Source organism: Spea bombifrons, chromosome 3, assembly GCF_027358695.1.
Source record: "Spea bombifrons isolate aSpeBom1 chromosome 3, aSpeBom1.2.pri, whole genome shotgun sequence".
Classification (NCBI taxonomy): Eukaryota; Metazoa; Chordata; class Amphibia; order Anura; family Pelobatidae; genus Spea; species Spea bombifrons.
Window position 1 is genome coordinate 63,537,249 of NC_071089.1, and position 24,017 is coordinate 63,561,265.

Here is a 24,017-nt window from a genome sequence, read left to right on the forward strand (position 1 = left end):
CCTCCGCTTCTCCACGACACTTTTGCTGGGGCTTCTATGTCACAGCGCCAGCGTGATGTGACCTTCTGGTGCTCAGTCATGGAAGCCAGGCGGAAGGGTTGGGTAGCAGCAGAGGTTGTCTGCACACGACCACCAGCTGCCCCTCTAGACACCAGGGAGTTTGAAGCACAGGGGACAAGTCTAGGGATACATCGGTAAGTCGGGGGGGGGGTCATATAGAGGGGTATAAGGCATATCAGGGGCAGAGTGGCAAATAGAGGGGTATAAGGAATAAATGGGGACAGATGTGCATAACCGGGGGGCAGGTTGGTAAATAAAAGGAAATAAAAATATGAAATGCATTTTTCTCAATCATAGTTTTTATTAACTATGAAAAAGTTTACATGTGAATTAATATTTACTAGTAAAACTTTTTTTCATATAGGGTAGTCTTTACTTTTTTCCCTAATATTCAAATTTTGGGGGGTCATCTTATAATCAGGGTCATCTTATAATTGAGCAAATTTGCTCAATTTATAAGACAACCCCCCAAAATGTGATATGCTTAAATCCAATAAGCACTCCAGTTTATACTGCTTGGAGTTGGAAAATATGCATAAAAATGATGATATGGTCCTGTTGGGACACCTAATTTAGTTTTTGGAAAAAAAAAAAAAAAGATCAGTTTCATTACACCAGTGTGAGTGTGTGAAGGTACGCACCAAAATGATTTCTCCAGTTCGAAACAACACAGTGCATTTTAAAGTATGATAGGTAATTGTACATCATTATAAAAAAATTTATATAGCTCTAAGTAGAAAAAAGTTTTCCTTTTCTTCTAAAGACAGCCGGTATTTATTTGCATTTTCTCTTTAATTGCAAAGATACTTTGTTATGATTTTACTACTTTGCTGTAATTATAGCTGTTTAATTGAAGAAATACAATAAATTATACATACATCCTGTAAGATCAGTAACTTGGCAGAATTAGTGTTTAGCTAATTCAGTGCAGATGGTAATTTTTTAAAGTCATAATAAAATATTTTGAAAGAAAATATGCAAATGAGCACTGTAGAGCATTTTAAGCAAACATTGTAACCCCCCCCAAACTCCCACTTCATCTATATTGAGCGTCTAGTAGAAGGTGTACACGGTCGTGTGAAAAAGTACACTATTGAATTCTATGGTTTACTTCTCAGGACATAACAATCATCTGTTCCTTAGCAGGTCTAAAAATTAGGTAAATACAACCTCAGATGAATAACAGCACAACATATTATACCGTGTCATGATTGAGTCAACAAAAATAAAACCAAAATGGAGAAACCATGTGTGGAAAAACTAAGTACACCTTCTGATTCAATAGCTTGTAGAACCACCTTCAGCAGCAATAATTTGATGTACCGTATTTGCTCGATTATAAGACGAGGTTTTTTTCAGAGCAAATGATCATCGGCCGCGTCCCACTTATGTTAAATCTGCTTCTGGAAGGGAGAGGGGAAGCGCAAGGAAGAGCAGGGCATAGCCAGCCAGCCACTCAAGCTCTCCCATCACCTTGGAGCACCGGGGACAGCTCCTCTTTGTTCTTATTTTAATCATGTACCTGGTGATTGACCTTCCAGAAATCTCACTTTTGTTTCTTCCAAATAGTCCAGGCAAAATGCATTTTTCAACATTAGAAGGACATTACGTCTGCCAGGTGGCTCCTACCTGTATGATGTATTTCGGTTGTTACTTATCCCTTGATATGTAAATTAATGCACATGTAAAATCAGCTTCAGTACAGTAATAGCAGTCCATTCAGGTGCTTCTGTCATGTTGAATGTACAGTTGTAAGCTAGTGCTCTACTTCTCCCCAAGCTCCAATAAGGTTAACAACTCCCTTACGCGCACACTTTTTTTTTAAAAAAGTGATTGTTTGCATGTTGTGTCAGTGCTAACTTCCCTGGTGATTTTAAGTATAGTATCCAACAGCAGTGATAAGTACATTTACCTTTTTTTTTTTTTTATATGGCATGGCCTTTATCGTCTCTGGCAGAACACTTGGCCATCTGCTGCCCAGGATGCTCGGTTCAAATACCGTGATGCACTTTTGGTAAAAATAATCCCTTTTTCTCTCTCTCTCTCTCTCTCCCTTTCTTTCTGTCTTTTGTTCCAGTTTTTGCTTATGTTGCTCTCTTTTCACTTCTCTCTGGGCATCTGACTGCTGCCACACGCTCGTCAAATATAATTGCTGCATCTGGATTTTTTTTCTTTAATGTAATAGTTGATGTGGATCCCTTGGAGGTCTCACATATATTCATTTGACTCCTAAAGCAATGTCAGGAAACCAATGTCTTGACTCTTACACGGTTCATTTACGCATTATATCTGTTTAAACTGGTTATTCTGAATTTTGAACAAGCTTTATTATAAACAAAACACTGCTGTACTCTACTGTTACGGGATCATCTAGACATTTAGATGTGACGTATTAATCTCTGGAGCAGAGGGCTAGATACTGTCAGATAATGCCTTTAGGTTAAGACTTGAACACCTCAAGTGAAGCCGTAGGTGCCGAAGTCTTTGGGGGCTGTCTGACAGGCTGTGATGGCTCAGTGACTTTTTACTATAAATAACTATGGAAATTTGCATTTCAGTTTTTCCAGTCGTTTTTATTTATTTATTTAAGTGGTTTCCATAGCAGCTAACCAGTGGGCAAAGGTGCTGTGCCACATTAGTGGCACTCTCTAGTGTGCTCAGCAAATTAATCTTTTATTTTTTCCCCTGAAGGTTTAATCACATAAAATCAACATACTTTTTAGAAAGCTTTTTTTTGTTCTGCTTTTTATGGCAACATTGGCTGCCTTGGGTCACTTAAAGGGACAGTCTGCCCCATGCAGCCTCACCAAGAAAGAATACATATCAAAATACTTTGTGAGCGCTTTGCAAGTAGGTGGCGGCTACACAGAAATGTAAAGTGGCCACTCGGCTATCATATACATTATGATGGCTGTGATGACCATACCTGGGAACTTCCTGGTTTAGACTACCTGGAGCTCTCTCGTTTCAGGGTTGCTTAGTGGGGCAAAGCTACTGGCATAGGTTGGCAGGGTTAGCAGCATGAAAGGTGGGGCTAGTTCCAGGATGTTTAAAACTGTATAGAAGTGGGAGGGAAATAGGGCAGACCCATAGACACAGCACAGTGACCTGGGGAATCGAGAGAAGGAACACTCTACTCTTACCTTTAATCCCCTAAACAACCAATGATGTGCCTCCATGGCATTAAACAACCTTAGAAAGCGATCTAAGATATATATACATATACAGTATAATTGTTTGGAGATCTCTGTCCAGTGTCCTCCCCACTGCTTTTTAAAAAGTTTGCCTGAGCCAAATAACAATCTTTAATGATCGGAAAGTGATAACACAAAGGATGAATAATCATGTAGCTCTTGAGAACCCAAAGTCAAGATGGCTGCTCACATGAGGGATTTCTACTATGTATATATTGCTTAATTTAATCTGTAAATTCAGTTATTTAGACTTATTTATTGTACAGAACTGTAAAATGTGTTGATCCATGTTCATACCTGGGAAGTTTCTGCAATCCGGCTTCCCGGAGCCCCCCTTGTGGGTATGAGGTCTCGGTGACGCCCATGGGGAAGTGTGCAGGGAGCGGGACGTGCTGTGACGCCCCTCCCATGACTTGGAGTTGCCCCACAGAGACCCCATGAGTTCCTAGGTATGCCTACATTCTACTATACACTGCAACATTCAGACGGCAGCCACAAACCTAGATTGTACATTGAAATTTTAGGACCTTTGGATACCTCTGCTGGGCAAAGGCATACACCTCTCCTAATGTTTTTTTCTTGTTCTTCCACTGCTGTCGGACAGCACTGCAATGTGACAATATATACTGGTCCTCAATCCAAGGAGGAGGAGTTGGTTGAGAAGTCAGATGTATCCACCTCCACACAGGTACAATTGGGCTGTAGAGGGAAAGCACTGGACCTCATATTTAAAGACTTCCTAAATGCATCTATAGGGTCACTTTTACTGGTTTCTATGTTGTGTTGCTTGTATGAGAAGTTTAGTTTTTCATGGGCTTTTCGTGATTGAAATAGCATTTCTTATTGTACGAAACAAATTAACGAAAAAAGAAAAATCTCATGTAGGTGTCCATTGAATTCTTTGGCAGTAAAATCTCATTATTGGCTGCCTGAGGTTATGGAAGTACATTCCAAATACTATTGCACTCACTTATGTGACTGTCACAATGTGCCTGACTATGAAAGATGATAGGTGATACTTAATTCTTTAACTATGTTATTTTGGCTGTGCCTTGCACTGCCATAATGTGACATTTAAGAACAGTGTGGATGAACACCTCTGATGTTTGTCACCTATTTAATTGTTTTCCTTCAATATGATTTCCCTTGCTGTTCAGCTGCGTGCTTGTACAAATTTATAGTCTGAAGTGACTTGACGTTTAGCTAAGAATAAGATAATGCAACTGTATTGTAATTTGTAAAGGTGTGTATGTTCGTATCCATTAAGAGCTTTAAAAAGTTATGAGTAGTGCTCAAGGCCTGAAATTGCTGTCATTGATTATTTTTTGATATATCTCTATAATAAGATAGACTAGGGTAACTTAGAGAGTAATGCAGTATGTCATCTCATTGGTTTTGAACAGAAGAGCTTATGGTGAGGGGGGACATGTGGAAATAAGAGGAAGGGGAATAAATGATCATCCTGTCCACTGTCTCTGCGGTACCACAGGCTTTCTTATCTAGTAACATATACTGTATGGTGCAGCTGCTTGGCAGAACTGCAGAGGATCATACCAGTCCATATCATTTTGGAACAGAAATGCACATCATATGTATTACAGTTCATTTACATATGCGGCCAATGTGTCACATTTGTCAAATGATCTATACACATTCATCCTTTTGTTTTCTGTTTTATATTCTTTACACCTGGGAATAGGTTTATCAGTTTGTGTTTTTTAAAAAAAATCTTAGACGGTATTATGTTTCCTAATTTATAGCCGAAGGTAAAAAAAAAACAAGTATAAAAAAAATAACTTTAGATTTATTTTAATTTGATCTTTTTTTCTTTCTAATTCCAGCAATTCTTATGATATATGCTCTCTCCTTTCAACCCAAATACCATCTTAATCCCCTATTCTTGAAACCACTTACCTCTTTGTTTAGTACATTTTTGTTTGTTTAGTAGATTTCATATAACTGTATTATATAATGTATTATAATTAATAGGTGAAGAACAGTGTTAATAATCATGTAGAAATACAAAATATATATTTATGGCATTTAATAAGCCTCTCTTTTATGACAGAACTACAGTAAGTAGTCAGAATAAGCAAACTTGATACCTGCATTTGTTGATTAGTTTTGACATGAAAATAATCAATTTGTTTTGGATGGAAATAATGGGTTTTAATTATGTAAATTCTGTCATTAAAACACACAGAATATTTCAGTGGATTGTAATTGAATTAACTGTCTACACATGTACGATAATATTTTTTACACAAGCTTATCTGATTTAAAGCATTACTTTCTTCCATGGCAGGGCCTTTGTCTATGACAGTCGTAACAATCTACAGATGCGAGGTCTGGTGGTGCTTCTCATCTCTAAAGCAGCAGGACCTAGTAAGGCAGCCGACCACTCCTTCCAGCATGACATGGTTAGCGGAATTTATTCCAGGTGAGTTACAAGAGCATGTGTTGTCCACGTCTTCACAACTATTATAGTTTGATAAGTAAGTGTATACATATAAACTCAACAAATAACTCCTCAGCCATCAGGAACAGGAAGAACTCTACGCTCATGGAAATATGTTGATTGCTCCGACATATTTTCATGCCAGCTCATGAGACCTCAGACATACCTCCTGCGAGTGCCACTGTGCATTCTCTCTCATACTCTCTCTCAATGTCTCCCTATCTTCTCCACTTTGTATCCCTGTTCTTCTCTTTTCTCTCTTTGTTCTCCTGTCTTCTTTCTTCATCTGCTTCTCCCTGGTATTTGCTCCGTTGAACAGAGTTTGCGGAGTACTTCCTCAAAAGGACAAGGCCTCTGAGCACACCCTCTCCCACGATTGGAGAAACAGGAGAGAAGCTGTCCACCTAGTACACGCCTTGGCTCCGCCCTTTTGCGGAAGTGTTCCAAGAAGCCAGAATATTGCAGATGGATTTAAAGAGGAAGAGACTTGTTTCTGCACCTCTTTTTCAGCAAATCCATTTGCCTTATTCTGGCCTTTTTGCAGTGCTTCTGTAAAAAGGCCGTTTCTCCAACTCCAGGGGTGTGCACAGAGGCTCCGTCCCACAGAAGCACTATGGAAGGCATGGAGGGAAAGATCTGTTTCTGCTTCCTTGCTGAGAGAGTTGTCTTATTGTATGTATATGTAAAAATTTGAAAGAAATGCTATTAACATTTTGTAGATGATGGCACATATATAACTGTGTTGTATTCATAATTATCTATAACATGCTGGTGAGTTTTTAGGAGCGATCTGCGCATTAATATTTTGCATATTTTAAACCTAATACAATATGTGCTTCTGTTTTTCATTTATGAAACGCCTACAGTTGGTCTCTCTTATTAAAATTCAATGGTTGAACATTAACTCTGCATCCTTAAAAAATGGGTTATCCCTCACAATTACATTGACCAGGTTATACTGTTAATGGCAGTGTTCATGCACAGATTAATTTTTAGATATATTGAAAAGCAGGATGGGAAATATTAATAGTGAATCAAGTGATTGATGACACACTCTTTACATCGAGGGTTATTTAAAAAAAAAATAAAAAGGAACTGTGCAAAAGTTTGAAAAGTGTGATCACCAAAGTCTTTTTAGTGCAGTGACTGCAACTTTTTTTTGATGATTGTAAAAAGCATATTTTTAAAATCTGGCCCATGATGAGTGGGTTTGATTGCCAGATCATTAACATCTTATTAAACAAAGCCACATGCTGAGAGTGGCTGTGTTATACTAAGAACTGTGAGGAGGGTGTTATGGGTTAGCGCCAATATATAGTAAATGCTTTAAAGGACTTGTAGTATAATTAGTGATTTGTGCTTTGCAAGTAGACTAACTATTATGAGAGCCAGGATATACTGACTCACTGCACGTAGATGGAGTTTGGCTTAGCAGCATGCTTGGAGCATGCTGCGTTTTAGTCTGTCGAGAGAGCTGTCTCCATGGTGAGTATTTTACTTAACCAGTGTATATATACAAGGCCGGTATGGTGGCCAGCACTCGGGATTATAATAGTGTGTGTATGTATGTATGTGTGTTGAGTTATTTTAAGGGGAAAGCAAATTTACACTGTTATACAGGCTGTACGCCATAATACTGGCAAGAGTATAGGACTGCCTTAATGCCCCTGACACCCATGCTATAGAAGAATTTACATTTAAGTAGTCTGCGAGTAATATGTATCTTGCCATGACCTCATACCAGTGCTTAAGTCATAGTCATGCATGTGAATGTTACTGGCCCAGGCTTATACTGGTGCAGGCATGTTCCTACCTACAAATGTAAACAAACTTTTCCATCTTACCATTTAAATCTTTGGAAACGTTTGTGAATTGAGATGACGTCCTTGCCCTTATGTTTCAATCGTTGGAGAGGACATCACCGAAAGTGCCGCAACATGTCCCAGAGTTTGGGACCAAAATTTGCATGTTTTCCTCTGAATTGTGGGGGGGTGGGAGGTCTGTAAATTTGCAATCCGTACGAATCCGAATGCACAAGTCTATAATATAGACATGGTTTCTGTTATACACATTTTATGTTAATATACAAAATATTTTGAGTTTTACTGCTGTAGAACACTATGACAAACTCATGTGCAGTTTGTCCATGTGAAGTTTTTGAGCTTCCAAAAGAGGAAAATAACTCAAGGGTTTGGGTCCAAATGAGGCACACAATAAAGGTATTTCATGCAAATTTTATCTTATTTCCCGCGATCCCTCATTTGTTTTGGAATCTTATGGTCAGCCAAAATAGAAAGTTCTCACAAGCTTCCGGTGCTCTTTTTAGTTGTTCAGCCAACTGTCATAGAGTAGAGCATCAACATGAAATGAGATGCTTCAGGTCTTTTGTACAACACAGCCAGGGATGTATTTCATGTAGCCTCCTTAGTTTGTAATAAAACAAATTCTTTATTTTCTTTTGGGAAAAAAAACTTGTAGTTTATATGAAGGAATTGAAGGTGTTAGCAATTTGCCTGATAGCGTAATGATTTTTACCCTAGGCTGGTAATGGAATTGATTGAGCGCATGTTATTTTGAGCTGGTGACTCTTTTTAATTCAGCATTTCCTGGAATACAGGAAACCAATTAATCACCTGTAGATTTGTGCTGAACCCTGACACACACAATTCCAATTCACTTTTTTTTTCTTGTCTTGATTGCTTCATGAAAATGGCCTTTACTACTGTATTTACTTATTTTTCTCCGAAGCAGAACATGCAGCCAGCTGTTAACATTTGATACATGGGTGTGTAATATAAACCCAGACATTCCAAGAGGAAATGGAAAAGACTTTGGGATTAAGTAGCAGAGACAAATTTTCCTTTTGTGGATTGGACAGGAGATACATTTACACGTGAGCATTCTGCAGCCCTGAGGCAAATCGTCCAATAAAACTCGGGCTTTCTTTACCTCCCACTGCAGTTTATACAGTGCTTGGCTTAGCCATGTACAGTGTTATGACCCCATGGTAACTGAATGTTGTAGCAGTCTATAAAACTGTTCAACAGAGGCCGAAATATGCTGTGGAATGGTATTCATTTATTAGTCCTATGGATATCTTGGATTAATCCAAAATGTTAAACCCACACAAAAATTACTGTAGTAGTCGAGATCTGCCAGAGTGGCAAAACCAGGATGCCTTCAGTACAAAATCCCAACATATCTGCCTACACAGCGAAACTAATCTATAGATAATCCCCATAATCTATAGCTCTACCTCTAACACCCATAATTTTTGTTTGTGTAGCACCTGGGGGCATTTGCACATTAGAGACATTGCTAGAACATTGTCTGCTTCTTGTCGCTTCCAGCCCACTTTATTATATGGCATGTGATTAGGTTAGTGATGCAGAAAGAGTCTAATTAGAACATTAGACCCCTAGAACTCTTGCAGAAGCCAGCATTGGATCTTGCTTGGTGTGAATAGAGAATCAATGCGCAATAGCGAGAAGTAGATGCATTCTGTTGACCAAGCCTCCTAACTGCTTAGGGGGCATAGAGGAAAATTCATATGTAGGATTCTGCAGAATCCCACCATGCGTTTACAAAGGGGAGGGGCAAATGCATTAAAGTGCATATGATGGCTGCAGTATCCCTTAAGATTACATGATTTATACACAGATCAGCCATAACATTATCACCAGGAAAGCAGGAAAACGGGCAAGCGTAAGGATCTGAGCAACTTTGACAAGGGCCAAATTGTGATGGCTAGACAACTGGGCCAGAGCATCTCCAAACCTGCAGTGGTCAGTGCCATTCAAAAGTGGCCCAAGGAAGGAAGCAAGCGGTCAACCAGCCTCATGGTCATGGGCAGCAAGGTTCGTTGATGCACATGAGGGTAAAGGCTGGCCTGTGTGGTCAAATCCAAAAGAAAAGCTACTTTAGCTCAAATTGCTGAAAACGTGAAGGCTGGTCCTGATAGAAAAGAGTCAGAACACACAGTGCATCTCAGTTTGTTGCTTATGGGGCTGCATTACCACAGACCAGTCTGGGTGCCCATGCTGACCCCTGTCTACTGCTGAAAGTGCCTACAATGGGCATATGAGCATAAGAACTGGACCACGGAGCAATGGAAGAAGGTGGCTTGGTCTGATAAATCAGGTTTTCTTTTATAACACGTGGGTGGCCGAGTGCGTGTGCATCGCATACCTGGAGGACACACGGCACCAGGATGCATCCATGGAGGCCCCACCTCTCAAATTACAGGATCTGCTCCTAATGTCTTGGTGCCAGATACGAGTCAGGGCTGTTTTGGCAGCAGAAGGGGGACCTACACAATATTAGGCAGGTGGTCATAATATAATGTCTGATTGGTGTAGGTCTATAGTTATCTGGGGAAGCTGGAGCTTCATTGACATGACTGTGCAAACATTTCCATGAGGGCATAAACCTGACAGAGTTTAGTATTTTATGTAATTACAGTAGCGGATTGTGCATCACTGTGTTTTATGTTGTGCTGGCAGACCTTGAGAACTCTATTTATTCTATGCTACCGTTCTTATCCTACTTAAATATTCATTACTTCTTAACAATAATTACTAATCTTATTATTTATGCTTTTACTTGGTGTCGCGCTAATGTTAAGAAGACCCAAGTCGTCAGTACAGTACAGATCTATAAGTTAATTTATTATAATGTCTGTTTTGTTTTCCATTGCAGCAGTAATTAAATGAAAGTAGAAAATCTGCTTATTCTACAAATCTTGTCCTGTACCCCGTGGGGAACAAGCATAAAATTAATATTTAGTTTAGCTCTCACAATGCAAGCAATTAAAGGGAAATTATACATGCTATCTTAAAATGCAGCTATTGCTCAGAAGCCCCCCCTCCCTTAATCACTGCCACATAGAATGCATCCTTAAGCAGAAAAACAGACCTTTTGTGGTCCAAGTCATTTGCTTAATTTATCTTGATCTCAGTCACAGTTCAGAGCAGGGAATGCAAATCCTGGATAAAGGGTTTGAGATAGCACACACACAGTACCATACTTTCTTTTTAGATCTAGATATATTAGATATAATACTGCCAGACACAATGGTAACAAATGTTCGGTTTTTAATGTTGTGAATCTGGGTTACTAGTTTATATGACTTTTGGGTCTCCCCAAGTTACTGCGGACCCCTGCTTTTTTTCCCACTGTTCTTCTAGAGATAAAGATCCTATGGGCAGATCCAGATGGGGACAGTCTGTAAGCATGTTTTGGTTGGGGTACTGAACTTTCAATAGGCAGACCTGTCCTTCAATTTCATGTGGATGCCCAAAGTGTGATCCTTGTCTGATTCATTACTCCTTTTTAGAGCATTCATGAAAAGTGAACCCTAAATAGTCAGCATCTTAGGAGCTGGTAAAACTAAAAACTCTATTTCCATCCAGGGCCTTACTGGGAATGAAAACCAGGCCTGAAAATATTTGGACACCAGCCCCATGTATTGTATCACGTGGTTGTGCTCTTGTGCCCACACACCACACCCCTTACATATGCCTGTCTGAGCCACACTATTTACCATCCACATAGCTATAAATCTTTTCAAAATTACCATATTTCAGACCTGGGCAAAGCACGGCCCGCGGGCCACATCCGGCCCGCTGAATAGCTCGGACCGGCTCGCAAAGAGTGTCCTGGTGACTCACCAATGAGTCCGGTGTCCCCCCCCGCCCCGGTCACTTACCTTAAACTCCTGTGTTGGAAGCGTTTGTCTCGGGTGCCGGCGCTTTACGCTGGGCGCCGGCATATGACGTCAGACGCCGGCGATCAGCAGTGAAGCGCCGGCACCCGAGACAAACGCCTCACGCTTCCAACACAGGAGTTTAAGGTAAGTGACCGGGGCGGGGGGGGAGATCCTGAGAAGGGGGGGTTAGGGAGTTAGAGGGGAGATACTGAGAAGGGGGGGTTAGGGAGTTAGAGGGGAGATACTGAGAAGGGGGGTTAGGGAGGGAGGTCTTACTGTGTGTGTGTCTTACTGTGTTTGTGTGTGTGTGTCTTACTGTGTGTGTGTGTATCTTACTGTGTCTGTGCGTGTCTCACTGTGTCTGTGTGTGTCTTACTGTGTCTGTGTGTGTCTTACTGTGTCTGTGTGTGTCTCACTGTGTCTGTGTGTGTCTCACTGTGTCTGTGTGTGTCTTACTGTGTCTGTGTGTGTCTTACTGTGTCTGTGTGTGTCTCACTGTGTCTGTGTGTGTCTTACTGTGTCTGTGTGTGTCTTACTGTGTCTGTGTGTGTCTCACTGTGTCTGTGTGTATCTCACTGTGTCTGTGTGTCTCACTGTGTCTGTGTGTGTCTCACTGTGTCTGTGTGTGTCTTACTGTGTCTGTGTGTGTCTCACTGTGTCTGTGTGTCTTACTGTGTCTGTGTGTGTCTTACTGTGTCTGTGTGTGTCTTACTGTGTCTGTGTGTGTCTTACTGCGTGTGTCTTACTGTGTTCATAGCTTATTCAGTTATTGTAATAAATATTTTAGCCCATTTTTTAGCTCAAAATATTTTTTCCTTTTTTTTCTCCTCTAAAATCTAGGTGCGTCTTATCAGCAGGTGCGTCTTATAGAGCGAAAAATACGGTATGCACTCCGAAGCCTTGTTCATTTTGTTCACTTCTGTGCTGTGCTAATAGTTATTCAGGCCTTACTTATTCAAGCACCTCTACCAATGACGTAGGCTTGAATAACTTTATTAAACAGCACATAAGTTAACAAAATGGACAAGGCTTCGGAGTTTGTAGTTTGTAGAGGTCTGGCCCTCTAAAACCATTCCAATTTCTCATGTGGCCCCATGGGAAAATTAATTGCCCACCCCTGCCATATTTGCTTGATTTACAAGACAAGTTTTTTCCAAGCAAATGCTCTGAAAAATACCCTTCGTCTTATATTCAAGGTTGTCTTATAGTCAGACCTCAAATACAGGTTTGACTATAAGACATAAGATCCAGATTCCCCACAGCGCTGCAGGGGACCTGGATTCTCCTCTCTGGCAGCCGTGAGCGTGCATACAACCTCCGCTGCTACCCGACACTTCCACCGGGGCTTCTATGACGGAGGACCGTTGTGACGTGACCTTCCGGTGCTTAGTCATAGAAGTCCCGGGTAGCAACAGAGGTTGTCTGCGTGCATTGCGCAGATGTCCACCGGCTGCCCCCCACTTGACACCAGGGAGTCTGAAGCACGGGGACCATCTAGGGATACATTGGGGTGGAGCATATAGGAAGGAATAAGGCATATATGGGGGGCAGAGTGGGAAATATAAGGCAAATCAGGAAGGCAGAATGGCATATAGGGAGTATAATGCATATCTGGGGGACTGTCGGGATCCCCATCTTAACCTTCCACGGATTAACTCACCTGAGTACCCGCGGGTACCAGATCCAGCGCTGCTTCCCCCGCTTCTTCTTCATTCGCGTCCCGCATGGCTGCCCCACTCCACTTTATCCGTCCCCGAATGGAGACCGTGGAGAACACGCGTCAATGACATCACTTACAGAGGCGGTTGACCTCTAGTGGCAAGTTTAAAAACTGGCATGGGTATCACTCAGTGCTTAGTTATTGTGCTGTATTTAGCTCTATACCTTGTTATCGTGATTTATTCCTGTTGCTGACCTCTGATTTACTTTGCATTTGCTGTCTTCTCCTACCCTGACCCCGGCTAAGCGTGTACTAAACTATGCTGATTTCTGTGACCCTGACCCCGGCTAAGCGTGTACTAAACTACGCTGATTTCTGTGACCCTGACCCCGGCTATTGTTTTCTGGACTATGCTGTGTTTCGTGAGCCTGACCCTGCCTATACTTCCTTGTCTAAGGTTTATCCTGCATACCGGTCTCCTCCATTCCCCACACCTCACAGGGGCAGAGTGACATATAGGTGGTATAAGACATATCATGGGGGCAGAGTGGCAAATAGAGGGTATAAGGCACAACTGGGGGGGGCAGAGAAGCAAGCCAGGGGCAGATGTGCATAACTGGGGGGCAGGTTGGCAAATAAAAGTAAATAAAAACAAAAAATTGCATTTTTCTCAATCATAGTTTTCATTAAATATGAAAACATAGTTTACATGTGAATTAATGTTTACTTTCCTATAGGGTAGTTTTATATTCAGGCTTTTTCTTTTTTCTAAATTATTGGTCAAATTTTGGGGAGTCATCTTATAATCGAACAACTATGGTAGATTAAGCCCTTCAATCCCAGGGGTTTTTTGTACCTCAAGTCCCGAAGCAATTTTGCCATTTTTGCGCTATTTTTGCGGTTCAGCGATTATTCTCCTTCCCCTGTGAATAGTGTACCCATGTAAACTATATATCGTTTTATCAAGGAGAGATAGAGCTTTCTTTTGACACCATAATCATTACTTTTTCCCTGACTTTCCTGCCTGCTCTGTGCTCTGCTCCATGGGACTGACTGTCACACGAGGAACTCCAGTGACTGTGTGATCCTGCCCCCTCCAGCATCATGCCACGTCTTCAAGGGGGGCGGGATGAAGGGCCTCACGGAAGCATTAGGTGGCATGGCAAGCACAAGCCGCCCACTTAAACAATTTCTCCCAGTCCAGCCCTATTAAATGAGGGAGGTTCCCTGATAGGTGTGTGTGTGTGTGTGTATATATATATATATGTATATATATATATATATATGTGTATATATATATATATATATATAAAATATATGAAAAATGTTGTGATCGTTGTCTGATCATTCTGTGAAAGTGCAGAGAGTATCATGAGGTTGCCCAAACATATTATTTGTAGTGCTCTACAAAGTGACACTTTTGAACGACAGGAGCATAGAGCTCAGTAGAGGTGAAAATGTTTTTCTCTTACAAAGAAACAAAAAGGCATGGACCACCACTCAGCACTCTGCTTACCTAACTTTAACTTACTGATATTGTGCTTGGATTCTGGCAAGAGGACACACATAGGTTTTTAATGGAAAACATAATTGTCTAATTGATGTGTTTGTGTGTATACATATATATATATATTCTGATATTTCTGAGCAACTGTGTTATTCACCCAATATGTTTAGTAGCGGCTTCTATATTTCTTCAGCCCATTAATCTATTTCACATATCCTGTAAGCATATTTGTTGTGTACATATTGTTATTGAACATTTAAGTGTTAAAACACCAGTATCTCTACTCTTGTTACATCCACTCTCATTAGAGGTAATATGTTTCAGGGAAACACTTGGCTGAGTGGGCATCCGTACAGAGATTTGCTGGTGTCTGGAGGTAACCGACACCGCTGGGTAATTGAAATCTGTGTTACTCTTTTGCAACGTGTTTGAAAATATTCATTGCAAATCACATTTTACATTGATGGCTGTGCTAGACCCTGAAGCCGAGCAAATAGAATAAAAGTGTTGGCAGCCCACTGCTCTTAGGTCCCATGGGATTTACACTATATGGGCAAAAGTATTGGGACACTTGACCATTACACCAACAGTAATGACCTCACATTCTAAATACATAGACATTAATATGTAGTTGGTCCTCCTTAGCAGCTTTAACAGCTTACACATTCTTCTGGGAAGGCTTTCCACAAGATTTTGGAGTATTTCTGTGGGAATTTTTTCCTTGTTCATTAGCACATCTGTGATAATAGGCACTGATGCTGGATAAGATGGCCTTGCTCACAATCTCCGTCCCAGTTCATCGCAAACTGTTCAATGGAGTTAAGGTCAAGGCTTTTTGTCGGCCAGTCGAGTTCTTCCACACCAAACTCATCCAACCATGTCTTTATGGACCTAGCTGGAACAAAAAAGGGCCTTCCCACAAAGTTGGAAGCATTGTCCAAAAGGTCGTGGTATGTCCCCTTTAACATACCAAAACATTTTGGACGGTAAACTGACTGAATGGGCACAGAATAGCACAAACACATTGCAAAATCTAATGGGAAGCCTTCTGAGAACAGTGGAGTCTGTTATAGTCGCAAGTGAGGGGCAACTCCAGATTAGTGCTCATGTTTTTGGAATGGAATGTCTAACAAGCTCATATAGGTATGATGGTCAGGTGTCCACGTGTTAATCATCCTGATGTACAACTGTTAGCTGTCAAATTCTCCTTTGTGCGATAACAAAATTTACCATTACGGTGTCAAGATGTCAGAGATTCCTTATATTTCAGTGTCTTTCATATATATGGATATGTGATGTAGAATCAACTCATAGGGAATTTAATAAAGGATAAAGCATACACTTCTTTAAAATATGTTTCACATATGTTCAAACACTTCACCTAATCAACAGGTATTATAGGTGAACAAAGACATCAAGATCTGTATTTCTTGTGTTTCTTACATAATTGTATTCACTTCTGCTATGATTAATAAAAGAAGGCTCCCGACTGAAAGTCTTCGTACTGCACATGCTATTACACAACAAAACTAATGAAAATACTTGTATAATAAGGTTTCGTTTATGGGTATGCTACAGTTAGAAATGTAATAGAAATCCAACGAAATTATAAAATTAGCTGGCAAGTTGTCAAGGCATTGTTTTGTTCTTTGTAGGAGATAATTATGATGGAGAAATTCATTTGTTGGAGATTGATTTCTCTAAAATGTTCCTTTTGAGCTGTCTCCTTTATAAGTAACCATTTTTAATGGTTTCAGAGTCCATGTAAAATAAAAATAAATAGTGAAAATGTATATGAAAATAAGACACCAATGCAATGTCATGGGGGGAATGGTCAAAGGCAAATCAGAGAAACATTTTACACACACACACGGACCCTTTTAAGCTAATTTTTGCAAATCAAGGATTTGAATACCACCTAGCACAATAACAATTTGTCTAATTTTTAAGTGATGGAGGGCAATCACCATAGGAACGGTTTTCTTTCTAACCATTTGAGTGCTATGGCTTGTACGTTATTCAGTAGTGATTTACGCAGAATTCTGGGAGACAGTTGGTTAATAGTGACTTATAATACTAGCTAAACCTTTCTGAATGCCTGGACATCAATTAATATTAATTGTCACAGGGTCCCCTTTGCAGTTTCTCATTTTTTTCTTTTTTTGTAGCAACTTTTGCTTTTAATCAGCCAGACAAAAAACACTTTTTTTATTTTTATTTCTGCAGTTGCAATAACTTTAACCTTGCGTGCTGGCCTGATGGAGCTCGTGAAGTGAAAGCCTTAAATGAAACCGAATGAAGGAAAAATTGCTAATGCTGCCTTTGTATATCTAATGAGTACTGTGTAATAAACCATAACCTCTTCTGCATTTCGGAGGAAAATGGCATGATTATTTTGGATGGCTGGCCCTTTGTGTATGGCTCATTACCATCTGGCATAATGTGTATTGATATAACCAGTAATTGTCAACTTCTATTTGACATGCTGCTTCTAATAAATGCGATGTGCTTGACTACAGCCTTCTAACAGTTATTTGGCAAAGTATAATTAAAAATATAGATTGTTTTGTATATGAATAGACATGTTACTGTGGCTTGCAGAGATTCAGCGTGTGTGAGCACAATTAAGGCTTCATCATTCTCCAAAAATTGGCAAAATATAGCAGCCTGTGTAGATGTTGTGTGTGTTCAAAAGTTTGGGGTCACTTAGTTCTTTGTTTTTGAAAGAAAATCACATTTTGTCCATTAAAATAACCAAGTGAATCAGAAATACAATGTAGACGTTTTTAATGTAAATGACTAGTGTAGCTGGAAATGGCTAATTGTTTATGAAATATCTTCATAGGTGTACAGAGGCGCTTTATCAGTAACCATCCCTCCTGTGTTCCAATGGCACGGTGTGTTTGCTAATCCAAGAAGTTTAAAAGACTAATTGTTCATTAGAAAACTCTTTGGAATTTTGTTAGCACAGCTGGAAATTTTCTTGTCTTGAAACCAGCTAAGTGACCCAAATTTTTGAACAGTAGTGTCTTCATAGAGAGAGGGAAAATGTGTGTGTGTGTGTGTGTGTGTGTGTGAAAGAGAGATTTTACAGATTTGTAAGAATTATCATAGTTGTTTTTGTAAAACCGCAGTACTTGGCACATTAGAAAGGATGAAAAAAGATTTCATCTGGTACTTTACCACCTGGTTTCGAAGCTGCTCGCTAACCCCCAGAGACCGAGCAGCAAATTATGCCAGCAGCACACAAATTCAGTATCTGGAATGTTCAAGTGGTCCATGGTACAGTTTGTTGTGCTTGGAAGTGACGTGTTAATGTAAAATGTGTTTTCTAATTTAGGGCACTTGGCCAGTGTGTATTATAAATGTCCCGTCATGGTTTGGCCCTGAGTGTCTTTATTGGGGTGAATGGTCAAATTCTCAGGGTCTCCTTCATATTATACTGGTAGTAGAACCATTTGGTAGCCACCATTGGCCCGTCACTGCAATATAATATTGCCATGGGTTATTGGAAAGGTCACAGGCTCTGCTTGTTTAGCTACGTATCTGGATTGATTATAAACAAATACAGAAGACAACACTCAAAAGTATCACACAACTATGGATGTGAACAAGTTAGCTTAGTATAATGAGAATATTACAGTATAGCTGTAACACTTAGTAAAGTAATAAAACAATAAAATTATTTAAAAAATCAACGTTGGAGGTACTTCTGATTGTGTAGTCCAGTGACTGTCACTGTCCCCTTATGGGTGATCGGAGTTTCTGATGGGACCTGCAACTTATCTGGTTGTCTTCTTAACTTATTCTCCTGTAGCAACCACTGGTAAATTATAGCATGTGACTTCTCAGTATTAGGGAAAAGACTTGGTCAATGAGCCAAGTCTAGCCATGAGAACCCAGGCATGCAGAGTACCAAGACTATGATGCATGAGTCTCCAACAGATAGTACACACCTTGCCTGGTAGAAATATCTTTTAACAAACTCTAGGAAAGAAATACAATTAAAACAATGTGCTTAAAATAGTGACTATAAATATCCCGCCACCTTTAAATGTATTTTTCTAGTAGCTTTTGAGATGTACAGCATGTACACCATTAACCAATTCTAGAGTCTTTTTAGGATAATCTCCTCCTTTTATTTGTGTGTTATCCTTTACAAGCCCAATTTTTTTTTTAGATACACAATGATACACTGATTCGCCTAAACTGACCTCTTATTAATCATCTGAAATCGCTATACGCTGTAGCTATATGTACAGGGTTCATGGACGTTGATATAGTTATATACTGAGCTTATGTTTGTAAGGGAGAACCCATCATATTCATTATAACAATGATTGAACTATTCTGTGTATTGGGATTAACCATTTGTGCTATATATATATATATATATATATATATATATATATATATATATATATATATATATATAATGTATTCTTAAAACTTGGACCTTTGGTATAACTGGAGGACTGAGTTGGAAACCACTGACTAAGGGGCTTACCATTTTTAAATGGCCTTTTCTAATAATTATCACATTCTGGCCAGATTTTACATACTATGTAAGAACTATGAAAGAAAATAAACAAAATGAAATCAAAACAGTAACAGGATATGACTCAATTTCACGGACTGTTGAAGGCTCATTAAGGTTTTTGTACATACCCATTAAAAAGGAGGCCAGATATATCTAATGGCTTTACTGGCGCACACACTGGGCATGGATAATGCAGCTACAAATTAGAATTCACTTGCAATGTTAAAGGGATAGTAAGACCCATTCCCCCCCAGTGGTAAAGAACCCCTTTTTGCCCAGAAACGTTCGGCTACTTATATGGGGTGGTCCCCGACCTAGGGATGAAATGATGAGCCCCTGCTTGCATATGTGATAGGTGCAGTTCTTCTAACGCTGTAGAGCTTTTGGCTGTATTATCAAATTATTAATCTTTTCTGTATATAAGTAGATAAGGGATAGCTCACAGAGATAAGTTCTCAATTGAAATGGATAGAGAGAATTTTAACATAAAGGTCTGCATAAATCTAAATTTGGACTTATCAGTATTTGCTGCCAAGTCTTGATTTGTTATGTATTTTCTGTTTTACACAACGCAGAACTCCAAACTGAATAGATTCCCTGGAATTAAATAATAAATTCCCATTTCTGACATTACCTTGTGGCTCCATATGCAAATGAGTTGCTTTGGCAGAAGGTAGTTATTTGCATACTGGGTTTGTTGTGAAGTCACTTGCTGTTCATGATTTTAGCAAAGCATCAATATTTAATTATCATCATGCTGGTCCCAATCATGGTCAAACACTTATAGTAAAGATTACTGTATTCCCACATTATGAACAATGTATCGGGCCCAGGCTGGCCCTCTTGCAAACCGAGCAAATGCAGCTCGATATGCAGCCTCTGGCCCTAAAGAGCCATGGCCGCCTCATCAGCACCAGTCCAGGCCTGGAGGGGGCGCCGGCAGCCGCGGTCATTCATTAGAAGTTGCCTAAAGTTATCGGAGTTCTTGTGTACTTCATATGGATTTATTTTATGAACTAGCTATATTTTTACGCCTATACAGAACTAATGTGTTTCATTAGACAATTCTCCAACCGCTGTTCCTTTTTATTTGGTGCTATTCTTTGGTATGAAGATGTGTAAGTGTTTTAGATCCCCGTTCAAGGATTCCAATAATGTTTCGTTACTGAACATCACTATTACTATAACAGCTCCCATTGTCTACTTGCGTTGAGAGCCAAAAGATTCCTGTGCAAATGTTAGCGTAAAGATCTCAAAATACATTTATCTTTTTGCCGTTTTCTGCGGCGATGCAGTGTCAATGATGGAATTTTCTTCGCGTTCGTTAAAAGCTTATTAAGGCAAGTAACGGTATAGTCACAGTTCTGCCTGAATAGTCGGGTCACGAAGGTGGAGCTGATCTTCTGTGGATATTGATGCTTCCTTCAAACGGGGAAATGAGCCGTTGCTTGAATTAGCTGCTCTTTTCGAAGCTTAGCACCAGGGATTCCCATTTGTACTGCTATCTGCGCCACAAAGAGATGAACGCTGGGCCTAATGCTAACACGTAGAGTGCTCTCATTGGTATTCATGTCTTGTAGCCTGGCTTTGCCCACAGCAAGTCTTTTTAATGTCTGTCATCTGTGCATCCGATGCGCCAGATTGATACAGACATTCTTTCTGCGTACCGACATGCCTTATCACGATGGTATTTTTATTCTCCCTGGGCACTTGAAATTTATTTTTGGACAAAGGGTTCGTAAACCACTGAAGGGTAAACAGCCTTAAAATGAGCAATTACTTTTATCATTTACAAGTAATTTTTTGCTTCCTTGCTTTGTACAATTCTATTCAGCTATCTCTTGACTTTTAGGGTACCTTTTTGAAAAACAAAACATTGCCACACTTTAGAATTTTGTTGATTTAGAAAGTAAAGAAACCGCCCAGTCAATAACGTAATAACCAGGACGTATCGTGGGTAGTTGGGGGTCTCGGAGCATTGTTACTTTTTCCACCTCTGCAGATCTATTTTTTCCTTACAGTTCGCTGGGATATTCTCTTTAGTGATCCAGAAAATTCTGACAGGCTGGTATAGGGCCCTCCTGGTGCAGGACCTGGGGCAACTGCCCTATTGTGGCCTATAAATAATATGGGTCACTACTAAGTACAAAGGTACAACCTTAAATTACGAAGATGTGTGCTCACAGGCAAGAAGCACTGGCCATGTCATTTTATCTATGCCAAGAGGGAGTGCAGAAAAATATGAACTATGATCATAATCATTTGGGAGTACATATAAAGGTTTTATTTACTGAAGTGGCAGTTTGCATTACACGTTGAAGTCACTGGCTTAACTCTGCATTTTGATTGACCGTTCCTTGAGAAGTTCTCCTACAAGAAGAGATGAACTTGCCATGCATTGTGCTTAGCAGAATAGATGAAGTCACTTCTAAGCAACCTCCCAGATGTAACTATGCATTATAAAGGGCTAGCTCAACCCATTTTGCAGAAGCAGCTCACATGGTTTGGCCCCTCATAATGCTTAGAAAACTCACCTGTCAGTACCCACTTGAGTAAATAAACTCATGTGAATCATGGATATATCTTCAGTTCTTCAGAAGATATTTTTTCAGGGTCTCTTCATCGTCATTGTATTGGTGGACCTTTCAGTATCTCAGAAGACTCTTAAATACCAAGGGGCTAAGCATGGCATTTGTTTCATGGGCTGCAAAATCTGCACTGTTGGGAGCATTTGATGACCACCATTCCAAAAATCAGCTTAGCCATCATCCGCTCTGGGTTCCTAATTCTGAACTCTAAAATGTATTTTGATGACCTTGCTGCAGTCTTTCTGACTTTGTAGCTGATGTCAGTATTGAGCAAATAGTTGGTAGTGAGTAATTAAACTAATTAAGTAATCCTGCAAATGCAGTACTTTACTGATTAATTGCTCTATTAAACGATAGGCATGTATAATAAGAATTCACGACCACCTATAACTCATCACTTAAAAATTAGGTGCCCCTTGTTATTCATAAGACAACTGCTTGGTATTTTTCTTGTGTTAAATGTGCTTTCTCTGCTGATGTGTAACTTGTTAAGTTGCTAGATTTAGTTTGCTATATTCACAGTGGAATCTATTCAGCAGAAATTCTTTACTAGACCAGCTTTTAGAATCATGCCGTTAACTCTTCTCGGCCCTCATGATTCAAACCAAAATACTCTACAGTGTTCTCTTTAGTGCTTAAGCTGTTTAGCAAAATACGGCTTGCTCTGTATAAGCAGCTGATAATTTGTGTGCCTAGGGACTTTATAAATGAGCTGAGACTATGAGATGACGAACGTAAACCCTTTAACATCCCATAAAAAAGTTTTGAATGGCAACCTGGCATTGTGGGAGCTCCTGTAGGGGATGTTTGCAGGACCTGGGAAATGATGAAAACCTCAAATGACCATAGCATATATAGAACAATTGCTAAATTGGTTTCTGCTTTTCAGTTGACTGGTACAGTATTCATATTAGACACGCAGGGTTGTTTTTAATTGATCTAGCCATGAAGGTAATTGTCTAGCAGAATGTGTTTTTATGTATGGTTTTGAACCACGGACTTCTTTGTCCCATATATCTGCCCTTGTTTGACGGCTTCACCTCTGCCCGTGGTACCCGGCTCACTTCAGATCTTAGTTCAGGCTTTCAGTTATGCCCTTCCGATCAGCGAGAGCACGTTCCGTGAATGTGTTGGCTGAGCTAGCACTGGAGCTCACTGGCGGTAAGTATATCAGGTGTCTGTTCAGATGAAAGCATCTCTTAAACAGCAAGTAGCTGCAGAATCCCCCCCCCATGTATCTGGGAGGACACCACGTAACTTTAAAGGGATTTCTTAACTATCGTATGCAGCTTAATGCACTGGATGCCTGGAGTGTCCATTCAATAGAACATATTCATAGGTATATATACATAAAAGTCCTTTCATAGTGTATTATTTCTAATATTTGGAAATACAAATTTCCAAACTTGGTGTGTTTTTCTAAACACAGTAATCTGGCTGTAATTTTTTTTTCCCTACGGAAAATTATATTTCAGCTTGCCATGGACGCAAACACAAGAAATGTGACTTACCTCCTTCATGATATGTTAATCATTTTGTATACATGATTAGCTAAACACAAATATCTAATTGTTAAGCTCAAACATTTACAGCTAGTTGAGGTATGAGCAAACCCTTTTAAGCACTAACCACCATAGAACATAAACACAATCCTTGAAGATTTCAAAAAAAAACAGTTAACATGTAGTTGCACATAACATTATGGTGCCGGTAGTGTTTGCAAAGATTGTGGTTTTTAAATTTGTATGCATAATTCAAGATTTATATCTTAGCATCTAATAGAGACAAAAGCCTGCTTATGTATGGCTGTCCCATAACTTTTTGTAAATTAATGTAATCTCACAGGTCCCTATATGAGTGCAACTATTGTCTATTCAGGATCATCATATTGGAAGTGTTGTTTTTTTCTTTTTTAGAAATTGTCAGGAGAAACTGTGTGTAATTGCTTATTAATGTGTAGATACATTAGTCAAGTATTTAACTGGTGGAATGAATGGAATATGGGCTTCAGGGATGCACTAAGCATGGAGTGTGTGAGCCATAATTTCTGGTCATCACGCTTAATGACTTGCAAAAATATACAGGGGAGATACCTGAGAACTTTCTGATTGAGTTGACCCCAAGATTCTTTAAATATTAACCCTTTCATAGTCCATCCAAAAGTTGCTTGTTTCTAAGCATTTTTTTCATTAGCGATACACCATGAACAGAAACACTAACATCAGAGTGTAGTAAAATTAAAGGGAGCTCCAGAATGTGTCCCCCCAGAAAATCTGCCCATTTTCCTTGAGATTGGTATAAAA

General features: G+C 39.7%; 1 protein-coding gene across 1 annotated transcript in view; it reads left to right on the forward strand.

Annotated features, from left to right (window-relative positions):
* PDSS2 (decaprenyl diphosphate synthase subunit 2) overlaps positions 1-24,017 on the forward strand; it is a 78,008-nt gene that overhangs the window by 17,019 nt on the left and 36,972 nt on the right. Inside the window, exon 3 of the mRNA XM_053459628.1 lies at positions 5,560-5,694. Coding sequence (XP_053315603.1) covers positions 5,560-5,694 — 135 coding nt within the window. The remainder of the gene's footprint in view (positions 1-5,559; positions 5,695-24,017) is intronic.